The sequence below is a fragment of the Electrophorus electricus genome, chromosome 1 (assembly GCF_041902795.1).
Source record: "Electrophorus electricus isolate QZ-2024a chromosome 1, ASM4190279v1, whole genome shotgun sequence".
Lineage (NCBI taxonomy): Eukaryota > Metazoa > Chordata > Actinopteri > Gymnotiformes > Gymnotidae > Electrophorus > Electrophorus electricus.
In genome coordinates, this window is record NC_137497.1 from 28577823 (window position 1) to 28596283 (window position 18461).

General features: G+C 35.7%; 1 protein-coding gene across 5 annotated transcripts in view; it reads right to left on the reverse strand.

The window, feature by feature from the left end:
* The window catches only part of rabl6a (RAB, member RAS oncogene family-like 6a), a 31960-nt gene extending 14312 nt beyond the window's left edge, over nt 1-17648 (reverse strand). For 4 of the 5 annotated variants that reach the window (XM_027007963.3, XM_027007961.3, XM_027007965.3 and 1 more), the window contains exons 1-10: nt 17511-17648; nt 16524-16877; nt 15886-16020; nt 9986-10033; nt 9273-9302; nt 8153-8208; nt 7484-7575; nt 6892-7032; nt 4024-4129; nt 1230-1333 (exon numbers count right to left, since the gene is read on the reverse strand). In XM_027007963.3, the coding sequence (XP_026863764.2) occupies nt 1230-1333; nt 4024-4129; nt 6892-7032; nt 7484-7575; nt 8153-8208; nt 9273-9302; nt 9986-10033; nt 15886-16020; nt 16524-16647 (836 nt within the window). In that variant the 5' untranslated portion in view covers nt 16648-16877; nt 17511-17648. The remainder of the gene's footprint in view (nt 1-1229; nt 1334-4023; nt 4130-6891; nt 7033-7483; nt 7576-8152; nt 8209-9272; nt 9303-9985; nt 10034-15885; nt 16021-16523; nt 16878-17510) is intronic. The other variant, XM_027007964.3, reaches the window with a different exon arrangement.
* Nucleotides 17649-18461: the final 813 nt, after the last annotated feature.

Here is an 18461-nt window from a genome sequence, read left to right on the forward strand (position 1 = left end):
TTAACAGCTCATTTAGTTGATAAAAACTAAGAGGACACAGTTGATGATGAATGTGAAAGCCATGTCCAAGCACATACTGCAGGTTCTTCAAGACAATCATTCTAATGTTAAAGGGAATGCGGCTGGTTGATGTGCCAGATCTGAGCTGCTTTGCATAGCTTATGTAGATGGTGATTCGTGATGGAACTGAATCAAATAGTAGTCAAGTACATACTGGTTAAACTTTAAAAAAAATTGTTGTCCCACACCACCTTGCAGCACTAACACAATGAGCCCATTTGAGCAGATTAGTTAAGAAGTCAGCAAGGCAGATACATCTCTGTCATGCATCCTACCCAAGTTGTATTACTGACATCTCCTTCAATCAGATGGGTCACACACCAGGAGGATCCAAACAATGAGAAGATTATACACATTGAGAGTTTATACATTTCTATACTACTTTACTTATACACTACTTTTGTGAACCAAACACTTTGGTAAACTAATTTCAAACACCAAAAAGAGTTGACTTGCATGACTAAAGGTATGATTTCACATTAGATATGATAACCTAAATTTCTAAATATGTACATCATATTTTCTGATTTAGGGCCATATTATTTCTTCTTCCTCTTCAGCAAGAAAACCAAGATTGTCCTGAACATTTTGATATGAAATATATGATTATCATGCTATAAAGTAAGAACCTTTAAAGTGAATTTTAAATAAATATGTAAATACAGAGAAAATTTACATTGCACATTGTACATTATTAATCAATATTTCAAAGACATCGATGAAAAGGTAAACAGCCAGTAAAATTTACTTTTCTTTTACAACCACATTTGAGAATATGCAAATCTGATAAATAAAAGCTGCAGTTTAATATTTTGAATATGTATTAACATTATCATTGCTATTCTTAGTTTGGTCCTACATTTGTATTAAAGACATTTAAAACAAAACAAAAAAAATCAGATTACTTGATCCTCTAGAACATTCTGTGACAATATATAAAAATTTGAATGTCAGTTAAAAAGAGCATACATCAGATTCTGACCCTTAGGGCTCCAGTTTCATGGCTGTGATGGGGTGTTAAAGTCACCTGCATATCACCAAATTTGTAGGGTGCACATGCATTTATCATTATTTGATAATTTGATGGACAGCAATAAATGCACCTGTGACAAAGTGGGTGGAATGGCACAAGAATATTATAATCTGTGATGTGTGTTTATGTATCTTACATGTCATAGTTCTGTTCTTCTGTCTCCTGTTGAACATTAAGCTCCTCAAATGTTGCATCAATGTCAAGTTCATTCGTCTCCAGCTGCCGTAACAGTGTCTCCCTCTGAATAAACAAATACACAAACACTCAGACATTTTGACACTAGGGCTACCAACCCCCACTATTCATCATGAATATCTCCACTGGATTTTATAATTACTAGTGACTAAAATGCTTTTGCCAAATGTATCCTGTACAACCTTTTTTCATGTTACACTGCTCATGCTTTTATGCTTTTTTTTTAATGATTTTTATCTGTTTATATTTTTATCCTGTGTAAGCCCAATATTACAACCTTTTTCATTTTACATCGTTTACCGCTTAATATGATTTTGACATGGGTTTACATGGTTTTGATGAATTAATAAATCTTTTTTTCTGGGTTTCTGTTAAGTCTCAATTTTGATTGAATGAATGATCTTAACCAGAACTACCCTCAATTTAGTTTCACTTTCATTCTCTAAATTGTTTTGTACCACCAATCTTTGTAAAACCTTTTTCATAGTTCAAAGGCATCATCCATAGTGTTAAATAAACCAAGAATAGGTTAGAGGGAGTGGAGGCCAAGAGAGATGTACTTGAATTGAGTCATGCAAGAGCAGCAGTTCAGTTTATGCTGAAAACTGACAAGAAGTGCATATGACATACAGGATGACTGTAGGCCAGGGGATCCTCCAATGCAGAGTTTAGCAGATTAAAGCAGAAATGAGAGTTGGAATGAAGCATCTCAATCTCAGAACAGATGTGTTCAGGGGTCTATTCACATGGTTACATTTCTTATTACTTGAATTTATTCTATCCTTTACATTTAGTGTTTCTAGGGACCTCAACCCTTGGCCTCTGATTAACAGCACTTTAACATTTTACCTTTGGAGTTTCTAGTCAAGTTGGTTAAGCATGTTGATGTGCACAGGCTTTTGATCATGTCTTGCCCACTTACTTTAGCAAGGGTCATTTCAGACAAGGAAAAAGGTGAATCTGTTGATCAAAGAAACTCTTTGCTGGATGTTTTGATGATGACATTAACTGAGAGAAAATTAGAGGTTACAAAACCAGAGTTTACACATGTAGATCCCAGAGTCAAAATCAGCCCTTACTGGCCAAAGTGAGATTCACTGGCAATGCACTGGCAATGCGTGCAACACATTTGTCTGTTTATAAGATACCCATCAAAATTACTCAGTTTTACAGCAGTAATGCTTATTGCAAGAAGCCTACTTCTGCAGCAATCAATGTCCTATCACAATGTTGTCAAGAAAAGTGTTTCCTGGAAGAATAAGGGTAAGACAGCAAAAGAAAATGGGAAGGCCACCACCTTACACTATCGATGGGGTCACTGTGTTTTTCGTGTAACCATGAGGGACACATTCTAGACAGCATAAATCTATTTTGAAACAGGCACCTATAAAATCATCCTTGTATTCAGAATTGTACAAAACATTTAGTGATATGCAGGCTGTTGGAAGCATGCCAATAAAGATAACACACTTTTACTCCTATCCAAGAGCCTGAACTAACAATGAACAAGAGTTAGTACTCTAGTGGGTGCCGGCTTGGTGGGCCTTGGAAGCTGGCTCTGGTCAGAGAGCAGGGCTCGGAGAGATATTTAGCCGACTGTAGGTTTATTGGTCGATTCAGCATTTAACTGCTGCCCACACACTGAAGTAACTGAACCGTTAGTAAATTTAATAAACTCAGCCTTGGCAACATACCTAAACATTCAAATTAGTAGTAATCAGACCACTCTCTCTCCATATCTGCTCTCAACCCGTATCTCAACCCAAGATCCTAGAGTTAAGCTCGTACAGGAATCAGAACCAGATACATTAAGTCTTTCAGTCAGGGTTTAGGCCTCATCATAGTATGGAGACAGTGCTAACTAAAGTAGTTAATGACCTGTTGTTTGCTTCCAACCAAGGTTATGTCTCTTTGCTTATATTGTTTGATCTCAATGCAGTATTTGACACCACAGATCTCAAACTTATACTATATCGACTCAAAAATGCTTTTGGTGTAAGTGGAATAGCCCCACTTATTTAGCCAATCATTACCAGTTTATCAACATAAATCAAGACTTTTCAGCATACACCAAGGTTAATTACGGTATCCCACAACAATCTGTTCCAGGAACCGTTTTTTCTTTATATATGCTACCTCTAGGTGGATATCAGGATATCAGGAAGGACCATAAGAGCTATTGCTGTGGGGCCAGAACATGTAATCAACTTAAAGGAATTTTGAGAGTGAGTGATCAACAACCATCATAGCCAAAGGGAGCTGGCCTAGACATGAAGGCGTCAGAACTGCATTTCCATTGAGCCAACATAGATACAACTGGTATTGTCATTGTGACTGCACTAACATTGGTCACACACAGTTGATACCATCATTAACAGGAGGAGCTTAGTCATGTGGGATGTGGCATTTTAAAATGTATGTTTTTTTTTATTTCTATTTGCTCAGTCCAGCTTTGCTGATGCCATAGTACATTTGTGTATTTCACTACTGCTTTCAATGAAAAATATTAAATCTATATTACATCAAATTTAGAGACCATCCAAAATGACCACAATAAAGTGTTAGGGGACTGTACGAACAATGTTAAAGAGGATTATTCCAGTGGTTTCTGGGTAGTTCCTAATATATAATTTTTAAAATGTTTTATAATTTTGCTCTTTTCACTATTTACACACACACACACACACTACATTACTGTGTACATTATAGAAAGTATCAAATGAGTCTTCTCTGACCTGCAACTGTAGGAATGGAATATTGAAGAAGCGGTGCAAGTATTTCAGACCAAAGCCATTCTTCATAGAGGACTCTGCATAATGGATGTAGGAGGAGCCTGGAGGTCTGCAAGTTGAGAGGATGATAGATTCAGCAAGGGGGTAAAGATTCTGCATATTTATCTGTGCTGATGAAAACAGAAAAGGTCAAAAATGGGCAATGTGAAAAATGTCAATGCATCAGGTGTTGCTGTTAACTATAACTATAAACCATAAATCCTCAACAGCGCCTTATTAACTCATTAAAAAAGGAAATAGCTGGATATTATGTCTGTTTAAAAGAGATTATTAAAAAGCAAATTGGCAGGAAGAATGACCAAGAATATCAAACAAAATCTTTTTAAAGATATACAATTAAAAAAAATTACTTTAAATGTCAAGCAAAAGGAAGCAAACCTAGATTTATCAATTTGTACAGTTTGTCAAGCTACTGTAATTGCTCTTATTTTGCTTTTCCAGACCAGGTGAAACTGAAAAGGGATGAGATCAGACAACTAGATTTGTTTTATTTTTTCACTACTTTCTTATCTTTTAATTGATGCAAAGTTGTCATGATAAAGTAGTTCTTCTTATGGAAACTGTTGGACATTCCAGCACATGTTAAAGAAAGCATGTTTATTACAAGATATTTAGGGTGTTTGTGTGTACCAGAAATAGAATGTTTTATTTCAAAAGATTGGCTTGAATGTCTAATCAATACAATCTTTTTTTAAATACAAGTAATAGTTAATACCATTAACTTGTATTAACAAGTTAATAATACAAGTATAGCTCCAGAAGGCAGCTCTCTAATTCAAATCACTTTTATTTTCTTTGTATATGCTACCATTTGGTCAAATCATCGTGAGAAGATATAAAGGGTAAAATTTATATCTATAGAACTATACATATTTGCAGTGCCTGAAGACACCAGGGCTTTGAAACAACTGGTAAACTATGTACTATTGTCAAAGTGATGATCAGTTTTTTAAGTGTGTTTTCACACTTGTCCTGAATACTTGAGTCCGCACCAGGACAAATTCTGGGCTCATTTGAGAAAGGGGCTCATTACCACTGGTTTGCTTTCACACACATTATCCGATCCGTGGTTCGATTACGCAATTCCTTATTTCCTTATATTGTCTATGTGTAGGTTCACAAAATGGTAAGGAGAAGCTTCATCCATTTGCTGTTTATTATTTTGCATGTATACAAATACTCAGGCAGCGAGGAACAGTGCTTTGGGGATACATGGAATTTCACCATGCAGGAGCACCTGAAAACAATGAGCCGTTCTTGTATGAGATTGTGAAGGTGTTGGGTGGGGGGTGGGGGGGTTTAGGGATGGGGGAGGTAACAAATTACTTCACAAGTATTTTCCAGGCACCAGCGGCATATGACTGGCAGCTGTTTCAACAAACAGAGGATGCTTAGATGAAAACATAGGTGCCTCATTTGCCTTATTTGTTTACCTAGTACGTGAACTATAGCCATGAGCACAGCAAAACATTGTTTGTGCATTGTAATCAGATAAACTGTAGCACATGCGTATGACACAAGTGAAAATGATTCAGTCATGGATATTGTGAGTAATTTGATCGCCGATACTTTTCGACATCAAGGAAAGGTAGAGGCTTATTTTAGCTGAAGTTTATGTGGAGTTGTTTGGGTGCAATTGTGAGCTGGAAGCTGAGAGACTTCTAGAATGGACTATGATGTTTTGCAAATCACTGGATGTTTCCATTCAATGCTGGAAAAATTTGTAATCCTTCTACAAATTGCAAGTACAAATGAGAACGCATATTATTTCTTTACAGTATTACAGCATTTTCCCCAGCATACCATTTTAGCCTAATAGCAATGAAGCTAATATTGTTTAGCTATAATGAAGGCAATATTGTCTTTATTTATTAAGTTGTTAAACATTGTTGTGACGTTTTAGCCAAAAAATCTTGCAAACTCAATAAATGGAGACTGATGATTTTGTATGCATTTGGAGGCGTTTACCTGCACTTTTGAGGACACCTAGTGAATACTGTCTAGCTCCTAAATAATTTAATGTGTATACTCAAAATTGTTCACTTTTATTTCTGAAGACCCTGGTGAATCAGGAAATGTAGCGCATGACTGAAAATGAATCTGCAGCATCCAAATTTCCCTTTATAAACCCCAAAAATAAAACTTTTTTTTTTTTTTTTTTTTTTCTTCTGTATTAGATGAGCTCAAATGGAACCTAAATAATGGAAAAAATAAGCCTGGATGTGAATTATGTCTTGGCCCAAGTGTCTACTTCAATTTGAATCCAGAATGAGCATTGTGCTATGTGTACAATTTCAGATAACTGTTAAAAGTACAAATCATTAAAAAATTAGCTTAAAACTGGAGGTGCACATAGGGTTACTAAGACTGTGATCGCACGTGTGTGTGTGTGTGTGTGTGTGTGTGTATATGTTCACTACTATTTTCTTTCTTTTGGAGCTGTAGGGGTGGGTGTGCCATTTTCTTTCACCCTTTTTCCCTGTTTTGATGTTAAGGAGTTAGGGAAGTTATGTTATACTTTTCTTTTGTTTTTCTTTTTAGTGTTTCTTTTGTTATGTTGGCTTCCGCCCATACTGACATTATGCTCCTGATTTTTCTGAGTGTGTGACTAAAAATCTACTGATAATAAAGTGGTTAAATTGCACATCTTGCATCTCTGTGTTTTCCTTTATGTTGCATCCTTTTTGGCCTTAGACCATCGAGCCAGTACATAAGGCTCACAACAGCAGCATGTAGATTGTAGGAAAATTACATGTTTTTATGAAAATTGTAGAAACCACCTGTTCAGAAGAATTTTTTAGCAGTGCTTACCTATTGAGGGAGTTAACAAAGTCACTGATGTCATCAGGTAAAATGACCCGGTGTTCACCCATGTCCCGCTGGTTACCCAGAACACACACAGGCACATGGATGGGCACTTTGGGCAACTCCTTCATGATGTAGTTGAATGTCCTTCAATCAAAGGAGAAGCAAAGACTTCAACAAGAGAATACAGTGAAGTCAGATACAGGACATAAACAATAGTCTAAGAATTTTTTGTATTGCCTCGCTTCCAGCAAATTTTCAAATTTAATTCTACTCCCTTTTTCCCCCCACCAATAACAGTCTGCAGCTTTACTGAGATAGTAAGATGAAGTGTTCCAGTGACACTTGCTGCAACCAAATACCTAAATTTGGTATTTGATCCTTACCACAAACAAGTAAGCACAAAGACATGGACAGAAAAGAGAGATAAATAAAAGAGAGAGGGGACAGAGCATGTGATAAAAGATCTGGGAAGAAACATGTATAAAAATAGTTATAGAAAATAGTCTTGGCAAAGAGAGCAAGAGGAGTGACAGATGATAGGAGTCAAATAGGTAAGTGGAGAAATACAAGAGTAAGCGGACCAAAGTATACTTACCACTGCTTGGTAATGTCAAACATCATGACCACTCCATTGCAGTTCTTATAAACATCTAGAAATTCAGCATCTAGAGCCATCTCCGTTTCTGACTGCATACAGAATTTATAACATAATTTTGTCTTTTTTTCCCCACACAGTCAACCACTAAAAAAACTTATCAATTAAGTCTGTTCAAGAAGCAGCTGTAAGGCACATAAGTAACATAAGTAGTTCTGTGCCTTCTGTTTTCTCTTCCTACTTTGTCTTCATTTTACTGCAGAGATCATGCCAACACTGGATTAAACTTGCTCATCAATGACAAAGAATCTAAGATGATGCCAGAAAATGTCCCAGTACTACCAACAGATTTCTATATTCATCCATCCACTCCATTTACTCAAATGGAACATCTGCAGAAACAGCTCACCCACCCTTTTCCCACTGGAAAAGCTGACACCTATACGTAACTACCTACATGGCCTATATAAGCATGGACTGGAAATAAAATGGACTGCCAAGGAGTACATTTGTAAAGTTGGTTTATGACAACATGTTGCAAAAAGTGCTATATAAGTAAATGTGACTATTTGATCCTTTTGAAATTTTATTAAGACATTTTTTACTCTCATGAGACTACATTTGACATGTAAAGATAATGACCAATAAATGAAACATAAAAAAAATTACCTCTTGCAATTCGTCGTTTTCCAGTTTCAAGTTCTCTCCATGTCTTTTACCTTTCCCTGCAGTATGTTGAAAAAGCAGATTACACAGCAATGTTAAAACTTTCACTGTGTTTCTGTATTGAGAAATAAAATGAGAAATAATACTCATGTATTGTATAATGCAGTTCATGTTCAATGAACTACTGCTCTAAACATTTAATGCAATATATATATATATATATATATATATATATATATATATATATATATATATATATATATATATATATATATATATAAAAAATTTTTTTGCATTGTAATTAGCTGTAAAAACACAAATTAACAAACTGGGCAACGACTAATTTTACAACATATCTTAGAAAAATAAATATATCCTTTATGTTAAAATATGACAGCATTCTGAATGATTAGAAGGGTGTTCACACGTTTCATTAATATCAAAGCCATACACATTAAGCGTTTGCTGCAGGAGAACAATTGAGAAATTAAGTAAACACTTAAGTCCTGATTGATTATTAAATAATATTTGCCTGCACATCATTTGCTTAACTGGCAACAGGGAAAATCTCTTTATATAGCAAGCATCAAATAAGTCATGTGAATAGCACCATTTATGGCTTCACTGGACACTTTGCACACTCTGTCACACACCAGTTAACTCCTGTCAGTATGAAGCCATTTGAAGATTTGCTGTATGACAGAAAACTAAAGAAAATTGTTCAACAATTTTGGAATGATTCTCATATTTAAATGGAAATTACAAAGTGAAATCTGCATGAATAGTAAATATATAGAAAACAACAAAATTCCAATATCAAATATTTTTAGGGTAGGAATGTGTTGAATAAGGACATTTTTAATAAGGAATTTTAATATTTTTTGAATAGTTTTTTCTTTGAATAATCAAATTGTTAAAGTAAATACATAGAACATTTATTCAAACACTTCACGGTGTGTATTTCACACTGCAAACTTTCACTTTCTTTGCTTATGGAAATGCAAAGCAGTCAAAGAACAGCATTGTTTACTAAAGTTAATATTGAGCCTCATCGCAGCTCAATGAGACAAAGGAGAAGGAGGCACTGCAAACACCAGATAGCTACTGGTCAACCTTTGCTCACCTATACTTTCTGGCAGTGGAATCTTTTGGCCTAAGATTATTGCAGAATAGGGATAAGACAGAAAAAGCATTTTACCCCAAAGTAAACAGAAGATTAAATTACTATTCTACTATATAAAAATATAGCTAAGAAACCACAGATTTATCTAGTAGCCTTGGGTGATAATTATACTGAAAAATGATATTATTGTGCTGCAAATTGAAGTAGCACCCCATGTGAGCATTACTCAGCCTTTCAACCCTTCAGCCACTTGACCCTTTTTTTTAATAGCCAATACGTAAATGAACTGCTGCATTTCAGTTTGAGAGTGATGGAGAATTAAAAGATAAATATTGGGGAGGGGGCCAATGTTACACTAATATTAATATATTTTGCAGCCAAAAATTAATGATTTCTTTCTATTGTATACATTTGTAATATGTAACCATAGATTGTTTGTACAACTTGAATGATTAGAAAAAGGGTAAACCATTAAAAAACTGATGTAGTTTTGGTATGGTATATGACAAGAAGCAACAGAAGAATTAATTGCTTAACATTGTAAAGTTGCAAATTATTGCAATACTCAGTGTTGTCTAATCAGCCCAAGGCTATTATGTATGATTTATAAATGTGGAGATTTACACAAATTATTTAATTTATAAACTACAGTAACACAGTTAATGATGCTATTTATAAAGGCATTAGACTCAAAAGATTCACTTAAAGCTTACCTTTATCCACAACATCCCAGACTTCCACTTTCACCACATCATCTGTCACTAGGGATAAAGTAGAAAATAATGTCATGGTAGTCATGAGTCACAGTCCAGACAGAAACTGGACTATGCAGCATTCGAGGTCGAAGCATTCCAGGTAGAATTCACTTGTACATACTAGGAACAAATTGTTGGTCAATAATTAACATATAACATAATATCATGACAAGCCTGCTTTCAAAATTTGGATTTTGGCCAATTTAAAGGAAAACTGAAATGGAGAGTCTAATATATATAGTGCATTAACTTCACCACCCTGTCAGGATTCTGTCAGTTGCATTCCAGTTAGCTATCCGCACTTCCAGAAGTATGAAAAGCTGCTTGGATATGCATATACGCAGAAGTCCCAATTCCCTCTGTCTTAATCTCTTGTCCTCTTTTTACCATCAGCAAACCACACTTCTCATTCATTCCTGTGTCCTAGTCAGATGGATCAGTGAGTCAATGTCCATTTCCACCTTGGTATACAGCTTGATGTCATTCATGTACAGGAGGTAGCTGATGGTAGTCCCACTCATAAAACCCATATGTGCCATGGCTTTGGGACTATTATAATAGTTCATTCGATTTTTTAGCCGTAGCTTCATACAATTCTGAAATGAATTACACTATTTACAAAACATCAGATTTTTGGAACACTTTCTGTGGATATACTCCAATCAGCTGACAGCAATCCGCTATGCAGAAGAGACATTAAACCGACATCAGGTCACGACAAAACCTTCAAAAAACTACTTAAAAATGTAACATTTAAACACGGCTGCTTCTGTTGTTCTTTGGTGTGAAGAATGCAATGTTTACCTATTCTTCATTCATCGTTAGCAATAGTTTTATCTGTGAGAAGTGTAGTTACTGAAGGAGAAGATTCTTGCACTAGAGGTGCACATAGAGATGTTAGAATGGGTGAATTGGTGATGTCACTGTGAAATAGCTAAGCTTCAGTTTGTCCACGATAGCACCATGACCGTTCCCATTCATGCTTGGATCTAAAATAAGGATTACCAAATATTAGACTCCTAACATCTTATGCCCTTATATGATCTGATCATAGATTTAATGCACTCTTTCAAACAGAAACTTGGACCAAGCCAAATGAGTTGTTACGGAAAGATGGATGTGTGTATGTGTTTCAGGTTCACTGTCAGGATTTCCCCCATTTGAAACTCCGCCAGGTTTTCAAGCCAACTGCTCCTGCTATTTAGTGGCCCCTCCCACAAGAGAGAAAGAGGAACAGAAGAGAGAAGGGAGACAGTTTTGTGGGATTGCATTTGTTGGTTTGTTTGGCTTGTGGTTGAAATTTTGTATGACTTTTGTGCATGACCTTGTTTTCCCCATTTTTGGACTTCGTTCTTTGGCTTCACCCCTCCTGCTTTGGTAGCTGTTGTATATATATTGTATAGTACAGAGTGTGTAAATATTGTTTTGTTTGGTACTTTGGTGTTGGATACTGGTGGTAGGGAGTGACTGCCATTTTTGTTGGGTGTGGGTTTTGCCTCTGTTTGTGTCAGGTAGTTGGGAATGTATGTTTCTTTTGTTGTTAGAATTATTTAGTGTGTATTTTTCTTTCATTAGTATGAGTTTTGTTTATTGCTTTGGCCTGGGTTACTCCTGAAGACATTGCACCAGTAAGATTGTATGTCAATAATATCCTTTGTAAAATACACCAAAAAAAGAAACTTCCTTTTTTGTGCTTCTCCTTGTTTTGTTACTGTTAATTTTTTACAACTTACATTCTCTTAGCTATCTACATTTCTTTTTCCTTGTTACGGCCTCACAGCCTAGACGGCATCTTAACAGAGTACTTAATCTTCCAAATGAGTGTTTAAGAGTCCTTCTGCGAACAGCCATGTACACTGCTTTCATAGCTGGCGTTGGAGGAAGCGTTGCAGTTATTTACAATGACATATTAGGCATAAACCAGAAAGGTAGTTATGATTTCAAATCCTTTAAAATTATTTTTATTAACATTATATCCAGAGAAAAGAAGACTACTCAGCCTTTTTCAATAACTTGTATCTACAGGCCACCAGGACCTTAGTCAGAATTTATTAACGAGTTCGCAGATTTCATCTCTTCTCAACTAGTCGCTTTGGGAGTAGTCTTTGGGAGAAAGAGCTATTATTGCTGGTGATACCAATATTCACTTCATCTGGTTCTAAACTAGAATCTACCGGTTTAATTCAAAGTATATCTGACTGGGATACCCTCAAGCTCTACAGAACTAATGTTACACCACTTAAGAACAACAAAAAAAAAAAATAGAGAAAACATGAGTACCATGGTATAATGACCATGTTAGCAGTTTAAAATGGAATACTGAATAAAAGGCAAATAGTGCCATACTAAACTTGTAGTCTTTCAGCTCATGTGGACCGAGAGACTTGTTAACTACAGATACGCACTTATAACCACTCAAACAGCTTCTCTCTCTAATAAAAATGTCACATTTTTAATTTAGTAAAATTACATGACCAACTAGGATTAAAACTGACATCAAAACTCAGATTACACTGCATAGTAATAACGACTTCATGCATTTTTTTAATGAGACAATTAATCACATTAGATATAACATTCAAAGTATTAATGTGGCATCTGGAAGTTATATAGAGATCAAGACAACCATGTCAATAAAGGCATTAGAGTCCTTTACTCCTAACCATGACCCTGAACTAACATCAATGATCTCATATTCAAAATCTTCCATCTGCTCTCTAGATTCTGTGACCACACATTTTCTTAAAGTAATTCTACCTGAAGTATTCAAACCTCTAATAAATATATTTAACTCTGCCATGAACATTTTCTAACATTGGCTACACATCACTGATGATGGTAATGAACTCAATCCTGCAATAGGCATTCCATGAATGCAATATTATGGTAATAGCCTTACTACAAACATGGGAAGCAAAAGGCAGAAAGACAGCCATAGGTATCTCAACAGAGTAAGACAAGCATTATAGAGGTAACTAAAAGAAGATAAGATTAAACCCATAAAAATGTACACCTTGCCAGTCACTACTCAGCAAGCACAATAAGATGGAAGCTGCCCATTATCAACAGCAGAAAACTCCTAACAATGCACCTAGCCCTCCAAACAAAACCCAACTTCCATCTACAAGCATGAGAGAGAAAGCTAAAAAGATAGACTGAGACACACCACCAAATGAAATGAATCATATACATAAACATATGCAAGGGATATGAACAAGAAACCCCCACATCAAAATGGGAAGAAGCACCTGTCAAAATATAGTCAGAAGCATTATTCAGTTTCCATGCAGCCCTCACCAATAAATCATACCATCATAGCAATCACAATATCAATATGTGCGATAAACACATCACAAAAGACGAATTAAAAAAAATAATTGATTTGCATGTGCCATGCATTTCGGTGCATCAGATGGACAGGACCTAGATGTACCTGAATCAGCAAACCTGGCATTACAGCCTTTGCAAGAATTTATTGGTGGTCTTGCCAGGGAAAGCTATCCAAGTGTTTTATAGGTAAAACCAGTAAAATCCTGGATTACAAAATACAAAAGTATGACAACTCAGCAACTCAAGAACTTCTGGATGCTGCGTCCATTATTGACTCTAGGTTAGATACATCAGCAGGGGAAAAGGTCAAGACAACAAAACCAGGGTGAGGTCAGAAATGAAAGTAATAGCACCAAAGGTAATAATATTATACATTTAAATAACAGAAGCACTAGGGGGACACAAGATGTAGATGTACTGTAGTCAAATGCATTATCTGCATGTCTATGGAACAGGTCTTTTTCTATGTATTCTTAACTGTCTCTTTGTTTTAGAAAGGAACACTTTCTGATAACCTTCTGATAGAGGCCCAAAGCATGGATCCAACCAGCAACAAGAAGGAAAAGAGATCAATGGGCAGTTTGCATGTTTGAAACCTAGCAAAGTTAACATGCTGGTTTTCTTGGCCAAGAACATTATATTTTTTTCTGATTTTATCCAATTTTCTCCCTTTCAATTTCCCCCTTATTCTCTAGATCTTTACACCTTTGTTGGGGCAGACCCAAGGTCCTTCATTCTAACAGTAACCATAAAAATTCTAAAGTACCATGTTTAATTTACATTCATTTAAGTTGTTCTTGAATCCTCCAGATTTTCTTTCCCATTTTTTATTTTTTTTTGCTGACTTTAGAAGAAATAATTTTAAAGGGAGCAGAGGATAATAAACTTTAATTTCTTATAGTTATTTCTTATTGAAATTCATGTTGGTTTTTAAATATTTGGGTATTCATGTACAATTTGAAATGGTTTGGAATTAAGTTTATGTCACAAGCACACATTTCTCACATGTGCACTGTGAAAGATGCAAAGTACATCTTTGTCTGAATAAAGATCTGAATTGCTTTTATGCTTACCACCAGGCTAAATAAGTAGGGAAACATGGTTGTGCAGATCAGCATAAAGATACTGCTTTTTTTGTATATGAAATGTGAAAAGATCTGAGAGAAAAACTAAATATTCATGGTTCATAAATAGGTAAAGGTTTACTAGAGCAGTCATTCTCCTCAGCTCCATGTCATGTTCCCTGATTTATTCTGAAGGACAGAGGCACTCATTTGACATTCAGTGCTCATTTGAAATCAGTCATAATTTAATAAAATTCGTGAAATCATCTGATTTTATTAAGAACAGCTACGTTTTATCTGATGTCATGAACTAAATGAAAGAAATGACAAATAGATTTTTAGAATGTGCTACTGTAATCTGTACATAAACACAAATACCTATTGTATCAAATTTCATACATTCAGGAAATATACAAAAATAAAAATTCAACAAAATTGTGATTTTTTTTAAGTTAAAGGTCCAATAAAATGTGTGATTTTTAAAAAAAATAATTGTTAATTGTTAATTGTATTATTTCATGTTCCAGAATTTAAAACCCCATATTGGTCAACCTCTACCTCAGAATCAGCAAACAAGTGATGGTGAAACAATGATTACAAAGTACAATTACAAAGTAATCATTGTTAAGAAACATTAATTAGTAGTGGTAACAGATTTGACAATCCCAAGGAAATAATATGAGAAGTTAAATCGACACTAAGGACTGAAAGAGGAAACAGAGAATGTAGAAGGTTAACGCCAATCAATTCAATACAATAACATCAGTTAGTTTATAAGTCATGCCAATAATAGTGTTTTTGAGAAAAGCAATTATCTTTCTACACAAAGATATTTTATTTTTTGAATAATTGTCTTCACAAATTACATTAGTTTTTTCCAATGTAATACCATGCATGGCTTTTTTTGTCTGAAGGCAGAGGGCAGCAACCACACCTGGGCTTGAAACTGTCTTCTATGTGGTTCTCTGACAGCCTAGCAGCCAGAACACACCTTTTCCCTCCTGAGCAACAAGCTTTCTTTGCACTCCCTCGCTTATAGAAGTGATGGTGTCTGGCACACTGCCCTCTGGCACACTGTTTTAGATATTCCATGCGTACCTTGTACATCCACCCCTCATTCAGAGTCTCACCAACAGCCTATTATCACACTATCACATTATTCACACTGGTTTTCACAACATCCCCCTCACAGCAAGGGTGTATACTCTGATGATGGGAATGTCCTCAATGGTCTTACTCTACCTTTTCACTTCTAGCAAATGCAGATGGCAGTGATGACACCTGACCTTGAATCTGGGTCTTCAAGTGGCAAACGTGCTCTGACCACCAGACCAAAGAACACCTCTCCATTACACTGCACTACACTTTAGAGGGTGATGGTCTCTGTCAGCACAATATTAATCTAATTCCCTACACTGTGGCTCCTTAACCAGTACGTTTTTTAATTTAAAGATCCTTACTAACTTTTGTAGTTCCACTGAATGCTGGTGACCTGGATCTCCTGTGTCGGGATGTACTCCTCTGTAAACTTCTTCCCCTGTAGACGATGCCACAGAGCACTCTTACCAGTGTTCCTGTCACCGCGGATGACTATTTTCACTGTTTGGGCAAAACAAAGCAGTGATATTTAGACCAAATATTAATCTTGTATTATTAAACACAGAAGCATAATGCGAAGGCAAAAGCATCATAATTTAAATCTTACATGCAAAACCTTAAGGATCATTATATAATGCTATTCTGACAAGTAAAACACACCGCATATTAGATTTGGACTAGTGAAATAAAGAATGCTGCAAGAATGCGTTATCTATCTGGGAGCGTTTAGGTTGTTGAAAGCACAAAAAGGTAGAAACCACAATGGGTGGAAAAACAGGCCAGTAGGCCTGATCATGTGTCATTCATGCATTTTTCATATAACCACACAGAACCAACAGCACTGTGCATGCCCATTTCAAACAATCCATGAAACAATGCTGACTGACCTATAGATCTGCAGAAGCATGACACAATACTCAACACTTTGAGCCAATTTGTGAGAAAATAATTTTTTAAAAATTAAATCAGAACTAAATTGAATACAGAATTATTGTAATACTTACTGTTATATTGCACACCCTTGGCAAAACGTCTCTGTAGACTCTGGTTCATGGATTGCAGGCCAGCAGGTATGTTTCTATCTTGTCCTGCTTCAGAGCCTACAAGCTTCTTTAGTGCAGTGAACATCTTGGCCAAAAGTCACCCAACAATATCTTTGGGGAGCTTAAAGTATTCTCCTTTTATACAATTGCTGCAACCACACTGACAAAGTTTTAGGTTCTTATCTCATAGTGACAGCCAGTATGTTTTTTTAGGGTTATTCATAAAGTCAGCAAAGTTGTTGAGCCAGATGTATTTTAGCCAATCATATCAGCCATTTTTTTTCCTATTGAAAACAGGGAAACTGCTGGTTTCATCTGGAAGGACAAAGTACAAAACGAGGACATTTAGACAACTTACAGTCTTACCTAGTGAATGTGCACCAAGATACTGTAAATATATTAAATATAAGATACGGTGCCTTGTAGACATTAAAAAAAAGTACAGGTGAAACACAGCGTTAAAGCCAGTTGTGCCAGGTTTTTTTAAAAATGGATACAACGCGCAGCAAGTTAGTAACTGCGTTAGTAACTTAACCTGCTGCATCCACACCTTTGTTCTATTTCAACATGCAAACGGTAATTAGCTATTATTTCTTGCAAGCTATTCGTTTATAAAACCATTACAAGTTAATAAACTACATCCCCATCAATGATAGTTATATCCCAAATAGTTATCTAGTAATATATACATCCATTTAACTTTACCTCTTTAATTTATTATATAGCTGCAGTATAGCTAGCTACGTAGGTTAATCTATTTTGGACATCAGCTAGTAAATGATCTGAAGGTAAGATTTGCTAACCTAACTTAGCTGCGATTAGCTGGTTCAAACTGTTTGGCTTTAGGCTAGTGAGTTAGCTAACTACGTGTGAAGGTTTTAAGACCAAATGGACAATTCTGACAACCCGAACAATCCTTCAGTACATGTGCACCTTTTCGAAATTTACCTTACAGCTCGTCTTCATATCATCCATTACATTCGCTCTTAACCCGAACGTTTATAACATTCATTACTCTCCACTTGACAAACATTTCTATAATGCAAGCACTCCGAGTCCCAAGCGGTAGGTTAGCTAAAATACAACGATGAGAGAACACTTCGTCCCATGTTTAGGGAATCCACGTGCTATGGTGCCTCTAGTGCCAAGGGGATGAAATTACTGTACCGTTAAATCACCATAATATGGCTTAACGGAGACTCGCAGCCAAGGACTGCATTTGGATAAAAAAAATCTAGTCTTCCATGCAAGCTGTCTTTTAACTTTGACTGTCTTTTTACTTTCACTTTAAACCATCGAAGGAGTCAAGGAAAAGCCCAAAGAAGCACAACTGACATTAAATCTTGCATCTTGCATATTAAAGCAAAAAGTGATTGAAACAGAATCAGTGGATTCAGTCTGAAGGAGTCCTCCCAACTAAACAAGGTAATAAAGTCCAGGAAGACCAGTGTGCAACACGCTCAATGCAAGTGCTCCTCAAGATACAGTGGGAAAAGCTTCTCCTCTTCAAGGATATTCTGAATGAGCAAGCAGAGGACCACCAAATTTGTTTACTCCTGTCATCTAAAAAGATTTGGATTGTTTTTCACTAATTTATTTTTCTGGATTTACCTTGGGAATACTTATTGTGACAATGGCTGTCATAATTGATAACCCCTAGTTATTGTCTAATCTTCTAACCTTATGGCTTATGACACATTTAGATAGATAGAAAATTAGTAGTGAAACCTTAATGTCTACTTACATTTGTGTAATAATCAAACAAAATGCAAATGCTCCTCAATAAACAACAAAAATGATAATAAACACAAACATGCATTGTCCAAAATAGGTTCAGATTTATTTAAATGTTGATCTGCCTTTGAATAATTTTCTTTATAACAGTATGCTTATGAACAT